General features: G+C 42.5%; 1 protein-coding gene across 1 annotated transcript in view; it reads left to right on the plus strand.

Moving 5' to 3' along the window:
- The window catches only part of DGKG (diacylglycerol kinase gamma), a 202365-nt gene that overhangs the window by 37220 nt on the left and 139686 nt on the right, over positions 1-25459 (plus strand). The window contains exons 2-3 of the mRNA XM_042955649.1: positions 6546-6854; positions 18992-19068. Of these exons, the coding sequence (XP_042811583.1) occupies positions 6788-6854; positions 18992-19068 (144 nt within the window). The 5' untranslated portion in view covers positions 6546-6787. The remainder of the gene's footprint in view (positions 1-6545; positions 6855-18991; positions 19069-25459) is intronic.

Consider the following 25459-nt stretch of genomic DNA (forward strand, 5'->3'; position numbering starts at 1 on the left):
AAAAAACTCCTAAATTGGCTAGGCTGAATAAAGTGACTATTGTAAGTTTATAGATTATAGTTACAAATTTACAGGTCATTATTTTAAGATTAAAATTGCATGCATTATTTAGTATTAAAATTATAATTTTAATATTGAATTTAGAATTTTAATATTGAAATTAGAATTTTAATATTGAATTTAGAGTTTAATATTGAAATTGCAATTTCAATGTTAAAATTAGAATTTCAATATTAAAATTATTTTCCCATTGGGAATGCAAACAGGTATGGTAGGATATTTTGCTTTGTGCAAATGGTCTCAGTCAAAAAAGGTTGAGAACATCTTTTCTACTGGTCAAGAAATGAGCCCCAAGAAATCTTATAGTAGCTAGAGCCACAAAGCTGACAGGCAGACACTGTTTATGCCCCGATGGAGTTCAGAGTCTCACAGGGAAGGGTTGGCAAGTCTACTGCAGTGTGACAAGTGCCATAATGGAGAAAAGCCCGAGGAGCTACTGAAGGGCAGAGAAGACATGCCAAGCCCAGGCCAGGCAGTTAAAGGGAGCTTCTTAGAGCAGGTGACACTAGAACTGAACTCCAGAGGCAGCGTAGGAGTCACAGAGTTTAAGAAGGATCCGCAGGCGCACAAGCCCAGACATAGGACAGTTACCAAAATGTGACTTGTCACAAGTCTGGGAAGAGAGAGGAGTTCTTATCTTTCTAGCTTTTAGTCATTCTTCCCTTAGAAAAAAGTACTCATTATGGTTTTGTTATAGCTCATCGTGTGCACATAAATAAGCTCCCCCAATCTGATGCCATATTCATGAATTAATGCTTTTATGAGAGCAGGGAGGAGATGAAGAGGTGTTTGTTCTGGGTAATTGGCTATGGCTGATTCATTCTGATGAATAGAGAGACCTGGGGTGCAAGTCAACATCCATTGAATGTGCTGTCTTCCTTCTGACTTGTGATTTCCATGCTGACATCTGTACAGAACAAATAGAATTTGATCCGGGATATGAAATTGCAGAGCTAGAAGGTGTGTTCTCCCCACCCCCTCATTTTACAGACAAGGTAACTGAGGCCCGGGGAGCCGAAGCAAGCGCTCAGAGTGACATAGCCATAGGGACATAAAACACACTCTTCTCCCATCCAAGGCTGACAACACCCAATCTGAGCATTATTTAGAAAACCCTAGTACCTTTTCTTTTCCTCTCAGGAAGGATATTCAGGGTGGTAATAAGAAGACTGTGCATACTGTAAAGAGCCTCTGAGAGGGGCGTGTTGAGTGGGCTGCTGAAAGGGAAATGCTGAGTGATGTCAGCTGGAGCAAACCTCATGTGAGGGAGCTGCCATCTCTGCCAAAGGCGGAAAGCCAGAGGGGCCGTCCTGAGCGAACGTGGTGGTCGGCAGTGACCGTCTGGGGAGTCAGGCCATGTGCCAGGCCCCTGACTTATCCTGGTGGAGGTAAATGGTACAGCTTCTTCCACCACGAAGCCAAGCGCTGAGCTACCGTGGAACAACAGTGATCATGAGTTATTTGTGGAATTGTTGCAAAATACACCTTTGTCTCGTTACTCCTCCTCAGCTCCTTCAGGAGTCTCTTCCACCCCCACCTGGCATGCCTACTACCAGATGGCCCCCCGGTTCCTTGTACATGTCCATACCACTACACTTCCCATCATGTGTGTTAATTATCTGTTTGAGTGTCTGTCTCCTGCACGGGCCCACCAGCCACCACAACAGAGAAGTTAGAGGACCTGCATGTTCTTTTTTTTTTTTTTTTTTTTTTTTTTTTTTAAATTTTTTTTTTTTTTCAACGTTTATTTATTTTTGGGACAGAGAGAGACAGAGCATGAACGGGGGAGGGGCAGAGAGAGAGGGAGACACAGAATCGGAAACAGGCTCCAGGCTCTGAGCCATCAGCCCAGAGCCTGACGCGGGGCTCAAACTCACGGACCGTGAGATCGTGACCTGGCTGAAGTCGGACGCTTAACCGACTGCGCCACCCAGGCGCCCCGAGGACCTGCATGTTCTAAGGGAACACAGCTGGAAGAACAGCGGAGTTTGCTCAAAGAGTCAGAAAAAGCTATAGAAGAGAAGGGAACTTTTAATCTAGAACCGGGTATGGGTAGTAGTTTGTTATGGGAAGGAAAGAGGGTCATTCCAGGTAGATTAAAGGCATGGTGTGTTTGTCAGTCCATTAGCTAATGTTTATGAGATGCTGCCATGTGCCGGGTACTTTGCTAGGTGCTAGGAGGACACAGGATGATTTTGCTGGAAGGAACATGGAGCATGTGGGGCAGGAGAGAATTCGAGTGAAGATGAGGAGGTGAGCTGTACCACAGGTAAAGGTTTTTCTGGAGCTGGCTGAAAAGCCTACCCAAAAGGGTCCAAGAGAAGCCACCAAAGGTTTTCAGGCAAGTGAAGTGTTGGGATCAAATTTGGTTCTAAATGAGGAAAATCTCTATGACCAGATATGGGATGATTCATGGGATATATTGTTAAGTGAAAAAAAAGTGTGCAAAAGACAATTGTTAATATGCTACCTTTTGTGTAATAAAGAAGGGGCAATAAAAAATATCCATGTATCTGCTCACCGGTGCAAAAATAAACAGGAAGGATGAGTTAGAAACTGTAAGGGTTGAGTGGGAATAAGATGGAAAGGAGAGGGATGGATACAGTAAAAGAAATGGGGGAAGCAAGGCTTCTCTGAAGATACCTTTTATATAATTCTGACTTTGGAAACAAAGAATCAATTGGGAATGGAGGAAAAAACCTTAGAGTGAAATACAAACAAAAATGAATAGGAGTGTGTAAGAACTAATCTAAGTAACTTTTGAAAATAGTATTTTGAGGACGTGCTTTGTTGGCTGAAAAGAAGTGTCAAGAAATCTTAAATTCTTTTTTGTTTTTCACAGTGTTGTAGCTAACATTCTGAAACCACTTTCTGTATATTTTTAGAGTGAGCAAATAAATATATTGTAGATAATGGAAACAAAGTTTGTTGGAGAAGGGAGCTCAAAAATACAGAATGAGAGGGAGGCTACAGTTGATAATGTAAAATTGGACTATAGTTGGAGGTCTGAGGATCAACTTGGTTTTTTTAACATGGATGGCCAGCCAGCCAGCTGGCCTGAGATGAGATATGTATATATACCTGCATATATTTCTTGGCTCTGGCCTTGATAAAGCCTAAAAGCAAAGACACCCAGTAGCAATGAGCACACTTAGTGCCCAAAATTTGGCTTCAAATTCCATTCTCCTCTGAAAGGAATCCGTACTTTGGAGAAGTATGTACTTTGGGGACTGATTTCAGGACGAGAACTCAGTTAGTACAGGGTGAGACTGAAACATTTTGTAGTAACAGAAAATAAAGATGTGCTCAAAGAATGATGGGACTATGTCTAAAGAACAGGGAATCAACTTGAATGAGTCTCTACTGGCCAAATCTGGGACAATTTGAATCAAAACAAATAAAGATTGTAATGGATTATAACCCTCTGAATAAAATAAGAATCCATTAATATAAACAAGTTTGTATTATATGTAAATATAACATACATTCAAAGTTATTTATATAAATATTTACATATTTATATTATATATATTTATATTGTTTGTAGTATAAATAAATATCTATAAGTAAACTGGTATGGAGAAATAGAGAAGAGAAAGCTCTTCTTTATAGTAGAATCCAAACTAATAAATATAGAAGGAATGATAGAATTAGAAGTTTTCTATCATAATAATAATTAATTCAGGCAGGAATCATCAGTGGATGCTCAAACTAGTGGGTAAAAGTTTGATGAGTAATTACAAAATTACAACAGCTTCAAGCAGGAGAAGATCAGAAGCCAAGCTCAGAAATCTATGGCACAACACAAAGACTTTGTACCCAACTACTATCAGCTGATTGTTTAAATCATATTACTAAGTGTTGTGTTTGCAACAGGATAATGATAACCAAATATTGAGAGTTCACTGTGTGTTAGGCGTTGTGTTAGGTGAGGTTTTGGGATTTTCTGTTTGTTTGGTTTTTGCGTATGTCAACACTAGCTCAGTGAGATTTTTATTAGTACCCCCATTTTTGAGGTGAAGGAACGAGGGGTCAAGAAACACAAAATTTGTCTAATGTCAAATAGCTGATAGGAGGAGGAGCAAGATTCAAAGCCCTGCCTTCTGACTTGGAGTTCCACAGTGTTCTATTGGGCAGCGCGTCTCTCGATCCTCTTAGAGCTAACTCTGTGCTTCTAGAAGTGTGCAGAATGGTACGGCCAGAGAGGCATTCTTAAAAGCCTTGGGGGTTCCTTCTTTCTTCTCACCATACTTATTACTGAACACCTGGTCTCATTTTTCCCCCTCTAAAAATAGGGAAGGCAATGCTTAATTTACATGGTTGTTAGGAGGGCTAAATGGGCAAATACATGTAAAGCATATAGTGTGGAGTAAGCGTCCACTAAATGACAACTGCAGCAGTAGTAACACCAGTTGTAACATTGAACTCCCTGGTGTTACAGAAAATGTTTCTAAAGGTCACCCCTCACGTTTGGACTGAACTGATAATCAGAGGGCAGATCATAAAAAGCTTTGTGTATCATAAAAAGAAGATCATGTTTTATTCTATAGGCAATAGAAAGCCACTGAAGAATTCTATTACTGGGAGAGATGTGATCTGGTTGACAATTTAGCACGTACCAAGGGCAGGAGAGTAAAACCCAAACCACGGCGTCCATCAGGAGGCTGTTGGTAGAGACTGGGCAAGAGAAAATGAGGGTCTGAGTTAATGAAGCTGGCCTGACAGAGGGGAGGGGACACACAATGGACAGTCACACTTGAGCGCGGCACCTGGGTTTGGCAGGAGAGGATGGGAAAGAAGCTTAGGCTGAGCCCCAGGCTTCTGGCCTGTGTTCTGGCTCCTCTCAGTGCATGACCAGAATATAGAGGAAGGGCAAGTTGGGGGCATGGGAAGGTGCTGGTTTGGGGTGGTTTGGGACACATGAGGGAGTCACAGTGGACAGTTGGATATTCAGATCTGGATTGAGGGGAGAGTGTAGGGCTGGAGCAGCATGCCTGTGGTCGCTGAGGCCACGGCAATGGGTACCTCCTGGAAGGGGCACAGAACAAGGAGAGGGCGGAGGTTGGGATTTTGGAAATGCCAGTATTTAACAACGGCAAGAGAAGTGGAAGGAGACTGAAGAGGAAGACTCAGAAAGATAAGATTGTTTCCAGGGGGCTGTTTCCTGCCATGGCGAAGGCTGCAAAGAGAAGCGGATGAAGCAAGGAAGGCCTGAAAAATGACTGGTGGATTTAACAATTGTGTTACTAGGGACCCTAGCAAGAGCAGGTGCCAAGGAGCAGAATCTAGTTGAGCAGTGGATTAATTAAGGAGAGAATTGGATGTTTTAAGGAGAGAAGCTGGAACTTGGATGCTCCTGGGGATGCAGGCATCTTACTTCCTTGCCATGCCTGCCGACCTACTGGCGGAGAGCTCTGATTGGTGGAAGGTCATCCTTCCAGAGCCACAATCTCCTTCCGGTGTCTTCCCTTAGTTCCTGGCTAGCCCTCCAGTCCACACCAACCAAGTCTATAGTTTCTCCAGAGAGCTGCACAAACCCACCTCCTCACTGGGTCGTCTCATCCAGACCCTCCACCGTCCCTCATGGGCTCCAGGCTTCCAGACTTGCCTCAATGTCCAGTCCTTCACCATGGATCCAGTTTTATTAAAACTGAGCTTCTTCTTTGGTAGCATCAATCTGTATTTCTCCTCCTATTAGGTTGGTGGCTTTCCAACATTTTTTAAACCTCAATATACGTGTACGTATAACTGAAAGGAGACATTCCTGTTTTCAGCTCCATTTCATGCCATTCTACTCTATCCTATTCTATTTTGTGTTTTTAAATGCTGGCCTTCGCCCATCGCATTAATTTCACACCCTGCTGAACTGACTTAGAGGCTGGTGTTATGACTGCCAGAGCAACTGTGCTAGGAGGGGCCCAAAAGAAAACATGCTAAGTGTCTGTCTGAACCCATCCCTTTTCCCTCCTTCAGGCTCCCCTGCACAGGGGCCAGTGGCAGGTCTTCTCTCTAACCACTTTTGTATGGTTCTGAGAGGAAAGAAAACCACTTTAGTTACTAGGATGTTAGCCAGCCGTGGGGATATTTGAATGTCCACAGTAATGGTGGAGAGACTAGTTACCTTTCAAATCATGCACGTATGTACTGTCCCTACTTGCTCATGAGGCATCTGACAGCCTGAGGCGTTTTCATGCCTTGAGGATGCCCTCAGGGGGTCCTACTATTGCCTCTCTTGGGAGACATTTAAAATTTCCTGAGTTGAGGGTATGGCCACCTGTCCACACAGACCACCCAACTGGAGTTATGCTGGTCTGGTCTGTAAGCCCTCTTCAGACTTCCCTGAGGAGACATCCACCCCCACCCCACCGTGGGAACCACTGCCTCTCATAGGTCTTTCCCCAGAGAACAACTGGGGATTTCTTTTATAAGAAAGGGCAACTTACGTATTCCCTCCCATTCACGATGTCTTTTCTACTTCTGCCCAGGAGGAGCAAGGATTTCTGAAGACCTTGACTATGGATAGAAGCATGCTGTTGGAAGAGTAGCACAGGCCTTCTCTCATCTGCTCAAACGTGCCCACTACTGCCATAGACAACGTGCATCCTCTGTAGTTCCTGAAGGGCCTGTCCACCGTGTACCTGCAGTGAGCCAGGCCCTGGGCTGGGCCTCAGCTTCACCCTGGTGAACAAAACATCCCTGGCCTGAAGCACTCACACCCAGGTTAAAGATGAGTGAAGAACGGTGGGTCTCCCTTACTCCAGAAGAATTTGACCAACTCCAGAAATACTCAGAATGTGAGTAAATGGATGGACCCACCTGGGGCAGGATTTCCTCTTGGTTGGGGAGACCATTTCTGGAGGGCAGAGTGGTGTAATCATTGCAAAGCCACAGAGAATGAGAGTGGGCCTGACAGATTATATTTCCTTATAAACACAGGATCGGTGTCTTTAAACATAAAAACAATTATCTTTACACTCTATAAATGATACACACTCGCCATAGAAATTTGGAATATACAGGGGAAAAAATAAAGAGTAGGTTAAAAATCCCAGCCAAACTCTATGAACATTTTGGAACAATCCCCTCCTGTGCATATTGCTTTACATGGTTGAGTTCCTGAGTGTACAGTAACTTTTTTTTTTACCCTACATTTTCTGCTTAACATAATATTGTATTTTCTCAAGTGATTAAAACCTGGTTGTAGCATAATTTTTGAAAGGCCGCAGGCTGTATGGTTACATTGTTACTTGATCACTGGCCCTATCATCCTCTTGTGCTTGGACCCAATGCCTTTTTTCAGTAAGATGCAGAACTCCAACGTGTGTCTCTTTCCTGACTTTGTTCTGAATAAGCCTAGCCTTGCAACTAACTGGGGTTCTTGGTTTCTCATTAGTTACACCCAGGAACAATTGGAATGCATCAAGATACATTGGTAGTGAGACTCATGCTCACGTGTGGGCTGTGCCCTCCAAATCCTAATCCTGACATGACAGGGATTTGCCAAGGCTGGAGCATCAACTGACCACTGTGCTCTGTACACACATGGCCGCCGTGGTGATTATGCAGTGGCACCAGCTTTGTACAGGACCCTTTGCTTTGCAGAACTCTCGGCTGTGCTACCTGCCCTGCCCCTTTGTTCCAGTCACCTCTCCCATCACATTTATTAATTGTATTGGCTGCTTTTGTAAATCACTAGGCCAATGGCAGGTTGACCTGCCCTACAGGGTTTTGCCGGGTAGCCCTTGTATGTCCTTTGGCAGCCTGCCCCCCCCCCCACCTCCCACAGGGCAAGCAGCCCTGGCCCACAGCACTGGTCTGGGAGTCTACAAGTTGGGCTCAAGTGCCAGCTCTATCTCTTGCTCTCTCTGATGTGACAGCCCTTAACCCCCAGAGCCTGTATCTTCTTCGTTAAAATCAGAGGGTTGGACTAGACTATCTCTTCCTGTTGTTCCTCCTACGCCTAACACCCATGACTCTATGTGTTCCCCACGGCCAACAGGGGCCCCGTGGGACTGCTGGTCAGTCTCCCACCTGGCTGCCTGGAGTCCCTGGCCTCTTGTCTGACCTTGGTGGATTTAGAGAAACTCTGTAATGTATTGACAAGGAGCAAGGAATCACCTTCCAGAGTACATTCCATTTAATTCAGCGTGTTCTGTAGGTCAGCAAAGTACCAGCCCTGTCAGGAATGAAAAAGAAGCGCAAAGAAAAGGCTTGCTTTTGAGGAATCAGAATCTTGTTAGAGAATCAGAAATGTGCTCATAACACAAACAGAGAGCAGGTTTAGGGCAGCAGGCAAATACCTCTGGTGCAGAGCTGGCTGAACTGAGTGTATAAATGAAAAGGGAATTTAAAGCTAGGGGAAATTGGTATGGGGAGCGTATTAGTTTCTAGGCTACTGTGACAGAGTACCACAATCTGGGTGGCTTAGGACAATAGAAAGTGCCTAATGGTTCTGGAGGCTACAAGTGCAAAATCAAAATATCAGCAGGGTTGATTCCTCCTGAGGGCTGTGAGGGAAGAATGTGTTCTAGGCTTCTTTCCTTGGCTTGCAGAAAGCGGTCTTCTCTCTGTCTTTCCATGATGTTCTCCCTGTGTGTGTGTCTCCATATCCAAATTTCCTTTTTTTATGGACACCGTCATCTTGGATTGGACCTGCCCCATTCCAGTATGACTTCATTTTAACTAACTACATCTGTAGTTATTTTCAGATAAGGTCACATTTTGAGGTGCTGGGGGTCAAGACTTCAACATATGAATCTGGGCGGGGGGAGGGGATACAATTTAACCCACACAGAGGATTTAGCTGGGTGGACTCTGTGGAGGACAGAAGTTTTAAAATGTGAGTAGTAGGGGCGCCTGGTGGCTCAGTCGGTTGTGCGTCCGACTTCAGCTCAGGTCATGATCTCACCATCCGTGAGTTCAAGCCCCACATCAGGCTCTGTGCTGACAGCTCAGAGCCTGGAGCCTGCCTCGGATTCTGTGTCTCCCTCTCTCTCTGCCCCTCCCCCATTCATGCTCCGTCTCTCTCTGTCTAAAAATAAATAAACATTAAAAAAATAAATAAAATAAAATGTGAGTAGTAGATGGTGAGGGAGGGTGTAGAAACAATGGAAACAGAAGGGGAGAGGCACAAAGAGAGAAAGTGTGTATGGGTGGTAAGGAGAACTTCTGGATCACATGGAAAGAAGGAGAGGAAGGTGGGGAGGAGGCCATAGGAAGGATGGGGATAGCAGGAGGCCTTGGGTCAGAGTGTGGGTTTTGAACCAAGGTGGCAACATTTAGAACGTGAATCTGGTGGCTGTGTGTGGGGTAGCCTGAATATAGAATCTGCCAGATCAGGGAGATAGGGGAGGGTCCTCTGGAGGAAATCTTGTCTGAGCTGAGGAGTGGGGCTCGGATAGTGAATGTGGCAACGAACAAATGCTGATCTGTAGAAAACTGTGGTAGAAGGTATCACCAAAATTTACAGAATGAAAGGAAGCCAGAAAAGATACCCCTGAAGACTGTGAATCTGTGGAAAATACGAGAATTCATATTCAAGGCTAGTGGGGACAGTTGGGGAGTGTGATTTGGGGATGGTGATGACGCATCCACTTTTGTATTCATACATGCTAGGCTGCAGGGAACCAGCAAATGAGTGAGACACAATCCCGGCCCTCAAAGAGCTCCCAGCCTAGGAGGGAAAGATAGGTAGGCCTGAAACAATGATATTCAGTATGACAGGTGCTAAGCAGGGGGGAGCACAGAGGAGTAGACCTAGCCTAGCCTGGTGGGAGGCTTCCCGATGCAGGTGCTGTTTCCCAACACCAGAAACACTAGCAGGAGGGAGGAAGGGGAGGGCATTGCAGGCAGGGGAAGTGGCTTGGGAAGGCAGGAAGGAGAGAGAGTCATCATGGGAGCTTCAGAGAACTGCAAGCAAGTTCCACAGTGGGAACCTAGAGCACATGGTGGTGGTGGTGGTGGTGAGAGAGGATTTGGGGCAAGAACTGGAATGGTAAATAAGATCCCATCATGGAGGACACTGCTTTCCAAGTGCAGTGTCCTGTGGGCCTGGGAGGGGAGGTAGTGGGAAGCGAGTGGGAAGGAGGGCTGGGCTACAGCTCTGACTTGGAATCATCGTGTGGAGGCAGCAACAGGAGTGAAGGCACTTCAGAGAGCAAGAACATGAGGAGAGAGGTGAGAAGGTGGGAAACAGGGCCATGGCTCTGCCTACAACCAGGGGTCAGAGAAGGGAAAGGAGTCAGAAGAAGGCAGAAGAACTGGAAAGATGACAAGGTGAAAAGAGTAGTGGGTGGAGGGAGTTGAGGGACAGAGGAGTCCACATGTGGCAAAGCAGTAGGGGAGGCAGGGGGTAAAAAGGCACCAGAGTGTTTAGTAGGAAGGGGTTCCTTTGTGGTTTGGGTCTTTTTTTCCCAACCATCGTTTTGTTCTTCTTTGACCCTTCCTCCTTTTGTTCCTGTGCCAGGACCGGACAAGGTGCTCTGGCACTGTTGTTCTAACAGGAGAGGGGAAAAAAGCCACAGTTCTTGGAAAATGATTAATCCTCAGAGGAAACCCTGAAAAAGGCATTTCTACCAATTTTAGATACATGCTGGTGTTCAGTCAGATCACATCGCCATAGCAACTGCTCTTCCATAACTACATAAACAGGAGCTTTGCAGTGGTGGAATATCTGAAGTGCATAGCCTGAGAATTGAGAACTTTCCCCAGTGGGGTTACCAGGTACAAGAGGCCAAGGATTTCAGGAGGAGAGGCTCCTGTATATTCTGTTTATACAACGTAAACCCTGTACCTTCCCTGGTGGCCTTCTTCTGGGGGTGAAGCCAGGTTACAACTGCCCTTGGATATGTATATATTTATTTTATATGTACACAGGCACACACATACATAGTTGAAACATACCTATAGTAAGATTAATGTGAGTCAGTAGTGTAAAGTGTTTGTAAAAAAACAATAATGTGATGTTAAGACTATTTTTGTTATGAAATAAGAACAAGCATAAAAATGAAAAACAAAATGATGACATTTAAAGCTACCCATGATTCTGTCTCCCAATGATAACCACTACTCGTGTGTGTGTGTGTGTGTGTGTGTGTGTGTGTGTGTGTCTGTGTAAAACAGACATGGTAGCCTATTTCATATGCTGTTCTCTTCACCCTAACAATTATCTATCCAGTGCTGTTATCTACTGCTATATCAAAACAACTTCAAAACTTGGTGGGTTGAAGCAGCCAGTTTATTTTTCCCATTCTGTGGCTCAGGAATCTGGACAGGGCACAGCTGGGATAACTGGTCCCTGCTCCCTGATGTTTGGGGCTTCAGGTGGGATGCCTCACATGATCCAGCATGGCTTATTCACTCCCATACTGTTACCTCAGTGTTCCCCATTGGAATTTCTTCCTCCAAGTGCTTTGTCCTCTCCCAGGGCCTCTCCATGTGGCCTCTTTTTCCAGCAGGCTGGCCTGGACTTCTTACATGTGGCCCAGGACTCCCAAGAGCATAAAAGCACTCCAAGGTCTTCTTAACACCTGGACTCCGAGGTCCTAGAACAGAGCTGTCTCCACATTCCATTGGTCAGAGCACTCCCAGGCCTGTCCCAGATGCAATAGGGCCGGGAAATGGACTGCATGCCTCATGGGAGAGTGGTTCACACGGGAGCAGGGAGATCGTTGGACACTAGCCAGCGCACAGTATGCCATGGGGTGTTCCCGTATTGTTCAGTACTTTTCAGAAGCGTGGTTTTCAGGGGTTGCAGAGATTTCTTTTGACACATTATTTTATTTAACCAAACCACTGATTGTGAATTTAAAATGTACTAATAGACTCACAGTTTCTAGTAAGGCAAACTGATACCCACATTCTATCCTACCCTGATCAGACCTCTTTGAGAGCTGAATTTATGCCTGGGCATCACAGTTTACAATGGATATATGGATGAACCGGAACTTATTTGAGAAGTGGCGCCAGCATGGTGAGGGGCCTCCCAGCAGGGTTATGAAGAAATGCCTGAAGGTACTATGCCTATTTGCAAGAGAACGGAAGAAATAAAATAAATAAAAAGTGCTGTTGTGGGGAGGAGGTGTTTAGTTTTGAATGGCTTCCAAAAGTAGCCCTAGGACTAATGGGAAGAAATTTATCAAAGAAAGACTTAAAGCAAGGAATTTATTGATGGCTAATGGTCAAACCTGCCCAAAATGGAATAGAATTGACTTGAAAACAATTGGGTTTCCTTTCCCTGGGTGTCCACTTGACTAAATGACCATCATTAGCCCTTCTAATACTTAGTCTCTGTTGAAACAGGTTTCTTCTCAACCTCAGAGGGCATGAGCATGTGGGGAGGCCTCCTACTGACCCCTAACAACTTCAGCTAGAGATAATAATGGGCTTATTGTCCTTTTAATCTGATATTTGGGGAGAGGCAATTATTTTTCCATGATTTGTCAAGGACAGAAGCTGTCAGCTTTTTCAGAAAGGGAAAAAAGGAAAAAAAATTAAACTATCAATTTTAACTTTTAATTCTTCAAGAAATCATACCAAAATGTTAGACATCAGCCCGTGGTTGTTAGATGTTGCAGACTTTTTATACCTGGGAGAAATTTTAAGCCATTCTCAAATGCAACTCCTACCCATTTTATGAATGAGCACACTGAGTCCAGAAGAGCTCAGTGACTTGCCCAAGGTATATAATTTTAACGTACATTTAAAGAAAAAATAAGTACATTTAAAGAGAATGAATCAGTAAATTGTGCTCTTCAGAAATATATTTTATTATAATCAGATCAACTCAAAGTTTCTGACTTTAAGATGTAGGTAAATTATAGCTCAAAATTCAAATCTGTCAGTGTTAATGTGGGAGTCAGAGAAAATGTTTAGGGCTGGTTTATAGAACAATGTAAGGCTCTAAGTAAGCTGCATTGAAACCTTACTATTTATATGGGCTACAGGAGTGAAAGTTAATCAAATGTTCATGGAGTCCTGGGCCCGTAGAGGGTCATGTCTCATTGCTTCCATCTTGGAAGGAAAACCACAGCTATTTCTTACCCACATCTCTTGCAGCATAACTGGCCTTCTTTTCCTCATGATGACTGAGATTCTACCCACAAGCAGTCACAGAATTATGGATAGGGAGAGACTTCTGTGGAACAATGGCTCTCAGATTCAAATATGCATCTGAATCTCCTGGGGATCTTCTTAAAATGCCAATTCTGACTCAGCAGGTCTAGGATAGTTCAGACATGCTGGGTTTCTGACAAGTTTTCAGGTGATGCTGATGCTGCTGGTCCAGGGACCACACTTCTAGTACCTTTAGTTAAGAAGGTACAGGCTGTCTGATCCATTCCTCCACCTTCATTTGGGCTATGACTTATAAGGCCAAATTACTTGGAGAAAAAATGGTAAGTTTTGTTAGCAATACCAACTTTACTTATACAACTAAGCCATACCAGTCATTCAGATCATTTATGATGTCAGAAAATCTCCATATCCTAAAGCTGGTTTTCTTATATCAGCCCAAATTCCCTCTGCTTCAATGTAAAGTCTGTTTCTCTTATTCTGTATGTAGCACTGTAGCAGAGTTATCACTTCCACTGGTTCCCCTCAGTAGTTGGCTTGGTGGGCCTCAGGGGTCCTCAGCCTGGGTTGCACAATGGAAATACTTGGGAGACTTTGAACTCTTCCAGTGCCCTGTCCACCCATACCCCATCCCAGGATCTGGGCATCAGTAGTGTTTAAAGCTCCCCAGGTGATTCCACCATGCAGCCAGGGCTGACAACCACTGGTCTAGCTTTTCTCCATATTCCCCTAGAAATATGGGATGTATGGGAAAAGCACAATAACCCTAATCCCTTTCCTAGTCCTCTTTTATTCAATGAATCTGTATTGAACATTGATTTTATGCCAGGCAGTGGGCTATATGCTGAGCAGAAACAGTGCACAGGAGAAGAAGTATAGCTGGGAGATTGTCAATGTTTAGGAAGCTGGGCTTCTTACGCATGCTTCTCACATTCTACTTTGGGGCCTGGTTCCTCTTGGCTAAAAATGTGGGCCTTTTGATACAATGCTCCTGGATCTGACATATCTGTTCTGACATCATCCTCCATCTTTCCAGAACGCTTGGGAAACTCCGCTCTTGCTTTTGTTCATCTCACTGTATTCTTGACTCCTTGAAATACTTAGAAAACTTACTCATACATCCCTGCCTTCTTCGAAAGAAGGAAAATTTAGGTTGTTGGGTTTTTTGTTTTTTTTTTTTCCTTTTCATTTGCCAACTTTCCCTTTTCCCCTCTCTGTGTCTTTCCTTCCCTGGGTTGAGTCATGTAGGTCTTCTGAATCTATGGAATATATTCCTCTAGGTTCAGCATCATGTTTTTGTCTATGTTGTGACAGGCAAGCCTGACCAGTTAGCCACAAATATACAAGAATGTTGCTTAAGGCCTGCTCTTCAAAAGTGAGGTCCATGCATCTGCATAATTGGTGTCACTTAGAGTATTATTTGAAATGTATAATTTTGGGCCCTGACTCAGACCTACTGAATCAGATCCCCAGGCAGTTCCTATGCATGTTCAGTCTGAGATGCTCTTAGGGAACTTTGAGGAATGGAAAGTTATTATGCACCTCAGAATTTCACTCTCATCTATGGGTTTTCAGATTCACAGTTGAAAATGTTGATTCATAGTTATTTCAAAATTTAATAGCCTGACTAGTTTTCAAATACTCAGTGTTCTTAAAGAGAAGATGGTCCATAAACTTTGGGTTCTGGTTCAGGCAGCACAGCTGACGTTCTGCTGTAAACACTAAAGCTCCTAATTTGTCTGCTTGTTCTGTTGGAGGGCATCCCTCTCCCACACAAATGTGGCAGTGAAGGTGCCTGTGAGTTGGGCCAAATTTTCTCCTTAAAAAGACTTCGAATGTGCTCAAACACTAGGAACAAGTGTTTGGTTATGGTCCCAGAACTTCTGGCACATAAAGCATGAAGAGACAATTTTGGATTGAAACTTTTTAGGGTAGTTGTTACTACTAACGACCTTGATCACAGAAAAGAGCCTTCTTAACCCCTGACTTGGGGTAAAACTTCATGCTGATGGTTCTGCCAGTGTGGGTTAATGCAAAAGGTATCCCTGCCTTGCCATGAAGCTGAAGAACTTGACCTGTTGGGTAAAGTTCTTTAGCATTGTCCACTTGAACAATGGAGAATGTCTGCCAAGTGTGGTGATTTCAGATTTAGCAGGGTTACAAACTTTTTTCCTTTTGCAATAATTATCCAATGAGTTTAGCTGCTTCTTAAGGTAATCTTCATTTCTAACAATAGAATTACATTCATGGAACAGTAGTTCTTAACCTTGACTGTACATTTGAACCCCCAGGAAGCTTTAAAATATATTGATTCCTCAGTTTCCAAAGAGATACTGATTTAATTGTTTTGAGGTGAGGCCTGTGTTTCAATGTTTATAGGGCTCCTCAGGTGATTCTGACATGTAGCCAGGTTTGATAATCATTGTCATGGAGGGCCTTATCTTCTGATTGACCAGTGTTCATGTAGCCAGTGAATCTAATAGCTGTGTCACATTATCAGATATGCTAAATATCAGAGTCACTCACTCACTAGCTGTGTGCCCTTCAAATAATCTTTTAAATTTTTTAAGACTCAGTTTTTTCTTCTCTAAAATAAGGACCATTACTACGTTCAAGGATAGTTGTGGAGATTTAAATAAAACACATAAGATGATTACAGCAGTGCCTAACATGCAGTCAGCACTCAACAAAATAGGAGTTCTTGCAAAGAATTGTGGACATGGCCCTATTAAAGACACTAGGAACAGAACTGGATCTCCTCTGAGTCAGGTGGTAGTGTTACCATACAGGCTTTGACAGGGAGCTCTCTCCTGAGGCTGTGCAGTTGGACCCACAGATGGTGCCTAAAGTAAGATCAAGGAATGCTCTGAAGAGGTCTGTCATTGTTTTTAGCTGTCTTAAGATGAAACAGAATGGAGCAGTAGCCTTTTGGTCCTCAGGCAAATAGAAACCCAGCCCAGAAACCTGTAGAGAATAAGACTAATAAAATATCAAAGGATATCCCAGGCGAAAGTAATGGGTCTCAACTTTGAGAATTAGATTGTGTCCCTTTTTAAAACAAGACAGGTGTTGATACTATGAGCTCATTAAAGCCCATGGAAAAATTGAAGTAAATGTGTGGTAAAGAACACTTGTCATGGAAATCTAAGAACCAGTAATCTCTTCGATTGTTTTTTTCTATTTAATTTTAGGCTATTAATCAGAGATTTTAAAATAAATGCTTTCTCTGTTTTTCTTTTTAAAACCTGTCTATTTGAATGTGAACATATGATGAAAATACATGTATATATACATATATGTGTGTGTATAGCATTCATTTAAATATAAATCAGGGTTTGCTAAATAGATCCATAGCACTTTAGAACCAAAGGATTTCTGTTAGGGTGAACTGTGGAATCTCCAAAATGTGACAATAATACCAGGAGTATACATTCAAGTGAAATCATCCCCCTGATTCTCAATCAAAATGCTGGCTCTATACTACTCTTGCATAAGCCACACCAGGGATACCCACGCTTCCCAATTTGCACTTTGAAGTGCCACCCAGATTTGGCCACTCTAGCTGACCTTAAAATCTACCATTAAAATAGATTCTAAAATGTAGTATTTTCTAAATAATTGAGCTGCCCATAGGATGTTTGAATATAATTTATGGGTAATGTTAACTGAGCTCTGGCTTAATTCTAAGTTCTCTTCCATTCTGTTGCCAGAGTGGCCTTTAGGAAAACAGAGACTTGGTTATGTTACTCCACTATTCAGAAAATCTTCAACAATTTCAAATCAATGTCTTTAGCTTGGCACTCAAGACTCCCACAAATCTGGCCCCAAACTACTCTCTGGTTCTGACTTTTCCTGCATGTCTTGTGATGCCCATCTCTGCATCTTTGTTCACCCTGTCGCTTCTTAAAATATCCTTTTCATTTCATGTCTGCCTTTCAAAACCTCACTCATTCTTTACACCACAGATTAGATGCTGCCTTCTGTATGGGACATCCCTGGTCCCCACCCAAACTTACTGTTATCCTAATTTTGCTTTTTTCCTGCTAATTCTACTTCTCTTCTCTCTGCTTCCTAGAGCTTCGTATTACTGCTACAGCATTAATTACACGTTTCCTTGTGTTAGCAAGTGTTTGGGGAGTAATAGTAAATAGTGCTTAAGGGAAAGTAATATAGACTTTGGACCAAACTAGACCTGAATTAAAACCCTCTTAGGCAAGTCACTTAATTTTTCTGAATTTCAGCTTCTTTATGTGTAAACTGAAGAAAATTGAACCAAATGTGCATGGATTGGCAGGGGAGAATATGAGAATGTGCAGTAAAGGCTTCTAATAAGAAGTAGCTATCATTACGACAATTATTCAGATCATCTCCCCAGCTAGTTCATCAGCAGTACCTTGCAACATCTCACCCTCCACAGCATTTTCTGAATTGAATGGAAACAGCCCAAATTGATGACATCAGCTGCCTGGATCTCACTGAGCTATTAGTTTTTCAACATCTGTTTTGAATTTCAGGAAGAAATGTCCATTTTTAGGCAGCATCAACATTTTCCTGTGGCATTTCAGTATTTCTCAGTCCTGAAATGATTATAACTTGTGCTTGATTGAATCCAAGTCAGCAGAGCCACGGAGAACAGCCCAGCGCATGAGCATATCTACTTTACATAGGCCTATGAGAGTGTAGCCCTCTGTACATAGAGTCTGAACACCGCGGAACATTATGTCAGTTTTTAATGACATTGCCCTTTGCTCATATGTTCAAATTGTGGCAGTAATGGAGCTTGGGAAGCTCTTCATTATCCACAATACTGTAAGACGAGGAGAGCACAGAGACCCTAGTTTCTCTGATGTCTTGACTTCTGGTAACTACACAGGATACACTCAGAATGTGTTTGTAATGACAGTTATTGACTCCATTCTCTAGACTCCCAATTTCCTAATAAAGCCCAAAAGAATAAGAAGAAGCCAAAATTTTCTTTGGGAGTTTATTGTTTCCTATGGAAAGCAGAATTTTCTAAATCACCGTGCTTCATGAATCCCGAGTCTCTGTTTCAGCACCAAGGACAGAGCATCACTGGGTTTAATGCCTATCTCACCCTCTATAATCAACAACATTTTAAATGTTTTAAAATTTCTGCTCAGATTTTATGCAATCATCTAGTATATTGGTTTCCTGAACACTAGTTATGTGTAATACATTGTGTGATGTAGAGAGACTCACTAGCCAAATACAGCTCTCAAGGCAGAACTGAGGCAGGAGATGTATAAGAAAGGCAAGTTAATAAATAATAGAACAGTATATGACAAGTACTCTTACAAAATTATGTACAAGTCATGTGGGAGCCTGGAGAGGGAATAATCCATTCTAACTGATAAAGGAAGACTTTACAGAGGATTTGACATTTGAGCTGAGTACCAAGAAGTTTACAGTATAGAGAAAAGACTCCAAGAATGAATGAGTGAGTACATAGTGTATTCAAGGATTTCTGGAAATGTGGTTTTGTGTTTGAAAATTGGGGTGAGTGGAAGGTTAAATTAAGAGATAAAGAATAGACTAAGACAGATCCCTACATACTTGTATACCAAGCTAAGGGAGTTAAGCTTAATCCCGGGAAAATTGAGAGTCACTGAAGTATGTTGAACAGGAACATGATCTGATCACATTTGTGTTTTAGAAAGATAATTCATACAGCAGGAGAGAGACTATACTGAAAAAAGAAGAGGGCAGAAAGACAGATAAGGGTGACATTTTTCCGTATAGTCCTGGGAATGAGGGATTACTCCATCATAACCAAGGTTAGACAGAGAGAATTTACTTGGCCCAGCTCCCAATATTTCACATGTGGATTATGTCTCTCCAGATTCTTCCAAGAAGATAAAGGATGTCTTGGCTGAGTTTAATGAGGGTGGGAGCCTCAAACAATATGATCCACATGAGGTAAGAATGTTTGTATTTCAAGCCTTTAGCTCTATTTTCCAGCCTTTCCATAATTTGTTCCCCTCTTAGAAGTTTAACTCATCTTGAAGAACTTGCTTCTCAACATATTTTATCTTAAATCTTAAGTGAGGTATTGGTGCTCCCTGGAATTATATGTTTGCCAAGTTTAATCACCCTCTCATTGTCCTAGAAGACTACCTCATACTTTCTCCTCTCTCTTCAAATCTTTCCACTTTCCTGTCTTCATTGTCAGTTATCAACCATGCTTTCTCCTTCACTGAGAAAATAGAAACAATCAGAAGAGATCTTCCATGAGACCCTCACCTACCTCTGTATCTTTTTTCCTGAAACTAGGGATGAACTCTCCATGCTCCTAGTTAAGTTCAGCTCCTCCATGTGTACACTAATTCCCATCCTTTTCTGGTCTATTGACAGGCATTGCTTTCTCTGTTTATATATCTTGTTCACATCAACTTTCCACTATTTGTTAGGTTTTTCTCATCAACATATAAACATACTATTATTTGTCCAATATAAAAAATATTCTTCCAATTCCAGTTCTCTCTCCAACTGGAGATATTTGTCTATAGTCACTGCCTCCAATTTCTCTTCTTCCCACTTTTTGAGAGCCCTTCAATCAGAGTGTAACCCCCACTTCTCCACTAAAACCACTACTGAAGATAGCGAAGGAACTCCATGTGGCTAAAACTCAATAGTCATTTTACCTAACAGCATTGGACACAGTTGGTCATATTCTCCTCCACTTTCTTCACTTGGATTTCAGGACACTGGTTCTCCCTTTACTCCTCTGACTTGACATTTCCACTTAACAATCAAATCGGTATCTCAGAATAACATGAGCTAAACTGAGCCTGTTGATCTTACCCTGTAAAGCTGATTTTGCCAGCAATCTTCCCCATTTCAGCAAATAACTCCATTCTTCAAGTTCTTCAGTCTACAACTATGGAGTCATCATTGACTTTTCCTCTCACATCCCACATCCAGTTTATCAGCAAACCCTAACTTCTACCTTCAAAATATATCCAAAATCTAGTCACATCTCACCACTTACCTGAGACACCACCATATTTTGCCTAGATTATTGTAATAGTCACCTAACTAGGCTCCCTGCTTCTGCTCTTGACCTTCAAAGTCTATTCTTTGCACACATCCTGAGCAATCTGTTAGCACTTAAGTCAGATCATCTCACTGCTCTGCTCTACAATCCCTCATGGTCCCTCTACCCCCTACTCAGAGTTAAAATCAAGGTCATTACCATCTAACCTCATCTCTTGCTATTCTCCTCCTCATTGGTTTCCAGCCATATTAGCCTCTTTGATGCCGTCAAACAAGCCAAGGTTGCTGTAACCTCAGTACTTTTGCATTTGCCTTTGCCTTTTCCTGGAATGTTTCTCCCTCAGTATCCACGTTATTTCCTCACCTCCTTCAAGCGTTTGCTCAAGTCACCTTCTTAATGAATGTCACCTACTGTATTTAAAATTTAAGCCCTCTTTCCTTTCTTATCTTTCCATTCTATGTTATTGTCTTTCTTAGTATTTCTCGCCATCTGTCATGCTATATAACTTTTTAATTGTCTGTTTCTCCCATTAGAGCACTTTTGTTCATTTCAGTATCCCCAGTGCCCAGAAGAATATCTGGCTCATAGCAGGCACTGAAGAAATATTTGTTGAATGAGCAAATGAATGGAAGACATCCCCAACTTTCAAATTCAACTCATCTAATGTTTCTTGAGCATCGAGGCACTGTGTTGGGCACTATAGAAGATACAAAGATGAGAAAGCATGATTACTGCCCTCCAGAACTTACTTCCTATTGGCAGGCTTAAGTTTAAGAGCCATGACCCTGGAGTTACATGGTCTTAGGTTAGACTTCTACCTTTGCTGCCAACCAGTATGTGGCCTGAAATAATATTTCACGTTTCTGAACCTTAGTTTCCTTTTCTGTGACCTGAAGATAACAACAACCAAACAAAAATGTTGAAATTTACAGAAGAGTGGATTGAATGAGATAATTTTTGTGAAATATCTAATACTTTATGGGACACTTAAAAAAGGGTACTTACTATTATTTCCTTTCTGGCTCCTTTCCCCAGAATGTTTTAAACTCAACTTCCTTTTCCCTGCTCCTGGGTCCTTTTATGAAGGCTAATTGCAGAAAACTGACTGATCAGCAGGACAAACTTGGGATGATGCTGGCCACTTATTTATTTGTATTGTCATCCTTTCAACAAACCTTGAGTCAACCCCTTCTCTGCTGGGCACTGGCAGTGAATCAACAAAGTACATGTCCTCAAAGTACACCGGAGCAGGGGCTTTGGATAAAATGCACCAATCATTAGGAGAATGAAGCAGGAAGAAGGTTGCCAGCACAGGGGCTAGACTGAGAATGAACCCTTGCAAAGAACGTTCCTGAGGAGAAGATGGTGGAGCCAGCAAAAAACTCCTTGCCCCTCCCACCCACCTCTCCAGCCCCCAGCTCCAAAACACAGGAACAAAGAAGGGTGGAGGCTGCTAATCAGCCGTCAGCCATGTGGCTGACGAGTGGGAGGGGAACAATTTGGTCAGGGCCACAGAGGGTGTGAAGGCCACAGGGAGCTTTCAGAAGCAGAGAGCGGTTGGCTGTTAGGAGTCTGCTGCCACCCCCGCCTCCATCATGCTGGCCCCCACTCTTTGTATGCCTGGCACTGCTGTGTCCCAGGGAAGTTCTGTCATTCTGATTTTATTCTCCCTCACAGTACGGCTGGCTTCTAGTAGGTGTAATGTCCCGGCACGGGGTTGGGGAAACAAAAAGAATTTAATTTCTCTTGAGCTTGATGGCCTACTGCTGCCAAAATGTCTCAAGGAGGAATGAGTTAGTTGTGGGAAGGGGCAGGTGGCTAGGAAAGCAAGGCGAGGAATAAAAGTTTGCAGAGTTGGGGGTTGGGGGCACCTGGCTGGCTCAGTCGGTTAAGCATCGTACTCTTGATTTCGGCTCAGGTCATGATCTCACGGTTTGTGGGATTGAGCCCCAAGTCAGCACAGAGGCTGCTTGGGATTCTTTCCCTCCCTCTTTCTCTGTCCCTCCTCTGCTCTCTCTCTCTCAAATAAACATTTTTTTTTTAAAAAGTTTGCAGAGTGGAGCACTGCATCTGGCCATGCCCTTGCCCATCAGCACTGAGTGATTCTCTGGAGAACTGAGTATAACAGAAGACAGCCAGAAAGTAGACAAGAACAGTGGAACAGAAGGGGCAAGGTGGCTTGGTGGCCCTATGATCTTAGACTCAAGACACATCTAAGCACAAAACCCAGCTCTATCACTTGCTTTATGACTTTGAACAAGTTATTTATCTTTTCAGAATTTTTTTCATCCACAAAATGGCAGTAATAGTCCCACCTCATACTGTTATTTTAAGACTTGAGATCATGTATGTAAACTGCCCAATGCAGAGTAAGCTGTCCATCTAGTTCCCCTCCCTTCTTAACCTGTATAGGAATTAACACTTTAAACAGATTGCAGAAACAGCAATTGTCCAGCTATCTCCTACATGAAAGTTGCAGTTTCTGGGGGGAAAAAAAACCAGGCCTGTGCCATGACAGTGCCTAGCATGTTATTCCAGAGCCCAGAGAATTGCTAACCTGCCTCATAGTGTTTGTTTATCTGGTTTTGACATAGAACACCACTTTCTACCTATCACACATTCACTAGCAACTACTCTGAGCCTGGCTTATGCTCATAAAGAACTTACTCATAACCCAGGTATAACTTTGAGAGTGGCACACAGTCACATTTCTTTGCCTACTGTACTTGAGGTTCCCGGAGAGGGTGGCAGGGAGCCGTATGTTAACACTGGGACCCGAACAGATATGGTAACAGGAGCTCTAAACTGGGAGTCAGAAGATTGGGCTTCTGGTTTTCCTTTACTGCTAGGTGGCTGGGGCAAGTCCCTGAACTTTCAGAGCCTCAGTGACATGAGGACATCTAGGCTGTTCTGGTATGAAAGACCTTTGTTTCTGGGCTTATTCTGTGCCATCCTGTTGCCCAGAATATGATCATGAATGGTTGGACATGTGTTCAATCATTGTTTTCTAAGTTCTCATAACAGTTTGTTCTTTTCCTATGGCACTCACCACTATTGATTCTGTACTAGAATTATTTTAATACCTGAGTCTCTTTGAAGGTATGGACCCATGTGTATTTCTTCGGTGTGTTCCCCAAGGTGTTTCTTGTATCTAAAAGGCATATATATATATATATATATATATAATTACTGAATAGAACCCACAATAATTGGTGACAGCCAAGTGTACCAATGAGAAACCCAACATCCACTAAAATACCTCTCAGGCAACACTATTGTAGATGGTGTGGCAGATACTTAGATGAAATAAGATATTTTACTACCTTCCTAGAGCTCCAGATCTAGTTGAGGGACTAAGGATACATATGTCACAAACAACTATATATTAATAGAGGGCAGCAGATATAAGTGTGATAGGATAGGAACCAAAGAGGAAAAGTACAGAAATTCAGGTATAGGAGATCATACTAGGCTTCCTAGAGGAGGTGACATGTGGGCAGGACCTTAAAGGGTAGCTAGAATTTTAACCTCTTAAAGGGTAGAGAAGGAAGCAGATTATGTGTTATGCATGGATGCTTGATCAGGAAAGAACATGGAGATCAGTGTGGATAGAATGTGGAGGTACACGTAGGGAATTATAGGAGAACATACCAGAATGGTCTCAGTACTTAAAGTAGCTACAAATCTAGGTTGGAGTGGAATTATGGGAGGGCTGTGAATCCCAGAGGACTCAAGGAGTATACAGGATGATCCACTGGAATATGGGAACACTACAAATTAGATTTTCTATTTGCATTGATTTTTATCTCATCTAACTTCTATTTTCTAATTTCTTCTTTTGTGTATGTTTTATAATGTATTAGAGGAACACAATAGTACATGTATATAATTTATAAGTAAAGATAAATGGGGATGCATGTTTAAATGTTATAGAAGGGCACATGATTTTAAAACTGATCTAACCTCTCCTGTGGTGATAAGAAGGTATGGAAAGTTTTTGAGTAGAGAAGCAATCTGATCAGAACTGTGCTTTGGTAAGATCAGTTTGGCAAGGATGGATAAGATGAGAGGACTGACAGATGGGGTGGAAGCAAGGAAGCCTTCGAGAAGTATTACAGTGGTCCAGGCAGGATGCCCGAAACAGAAGTCTGAAACCAGGAACATTGAGCCTTCAATGACCTTCTTGTCAGAGTGGTGGCAGATCGGCAGTGGACACACAGAAAAGACTGAATGTGACTGATGTTACAGAAGAACCATGAACAGAAGTAAGGGACAAGACCTAATCTCAGATGACTGGGGGTTCAAAGCTGAGCCTGGAATATCGGGAGAATGATGGTATTGTTGACATTAACAAACAGCAGGGTTAGGAAGAGGAGCTGGTTCAGAGAGGAATATAATAAAAGTTTAGAACTTGAGACCTTTTAGTTCATCCCTCACAATTTGCTGTCAAAGAAACTGAGGTTCACAAAGCAGAGGAAATGTGGTAGAGCTGAGACCAGTCACGAAGTCTCCTAAATCCCACTCTGATCTTGTTTGATGACCTTTCAGCTTTGGTTTTTTAAGAGCATTATGTTAGACTTTGTTTAGTTAAACTTTCTCTTTTTAAAAATCATTTAGGATAGTCTGTTTTCCAGAAATATTTTATGTTGATAGTTCTCAGTTTGATGCTAACCAAAAAAGATTAACAGGGTACTTTGGAGCTCAAAACTACAGTTAACCCTTGAGTAATGTGGGGGTTAGGGTCACTGACCCCCCCCCACACACACACACAGTTGAAAATCCATGTATAACTTTTGACTCCCTGAAAGCTTAACTATAAATAGCCTCCTGTTGACTGGAAGCCCTACTTTTAACATAAACATTGATTAACACACATTTTCTATGTTATTTGTATTGTATATAGTGTATTATATTGTACAATAAAGGAAGCTAAAGAATGGAAGATGTCATTAAGGAAATCATAAGGAAGAGAAAATACATTTACAGTATTGTTCTGTATTTATTGAAAAAATTCTGCATGTAAGTGGGCTTGCACAGTTCAAACCTGTGTTGCTCAAGGGTCAACTGGATGTTGGAAACAGTACTTGCCAATTAAAATAGTATGAAGGAAAAGACAGTGCAAAAAGAGCCTTTTAAAATAAGGACAGTAACATCAGCAAATAGTCAAATCAAAGCAGAGAATGAGGAGAACCAAAATAGCACAACACCACAGAAAACAGAAAGTTTTAAGAAGAGAGGATGGAATGCTACAGAGAAGCCGAAGATGAGCAAGTCTGAAAAGAGACAACTGAACCTATGACCTTCAAGAGAGTG

The sequence above is a fragment of the Panthera leo genome, chromosome C2, assembly GCF_018350215.1.
Source record: "Panthera leo isolate Ple1 chromosome C2, P.leo_Ple1_pat1.1, whole genome shotgun sequence".
In the NCBI taxonomy this organism is placed as follows: domain Eukaryota; kingdom Metazoa; phylum Chordata; class Mammalia; order Carnivora; family Felidae; genus Panthera; species Panthera leo.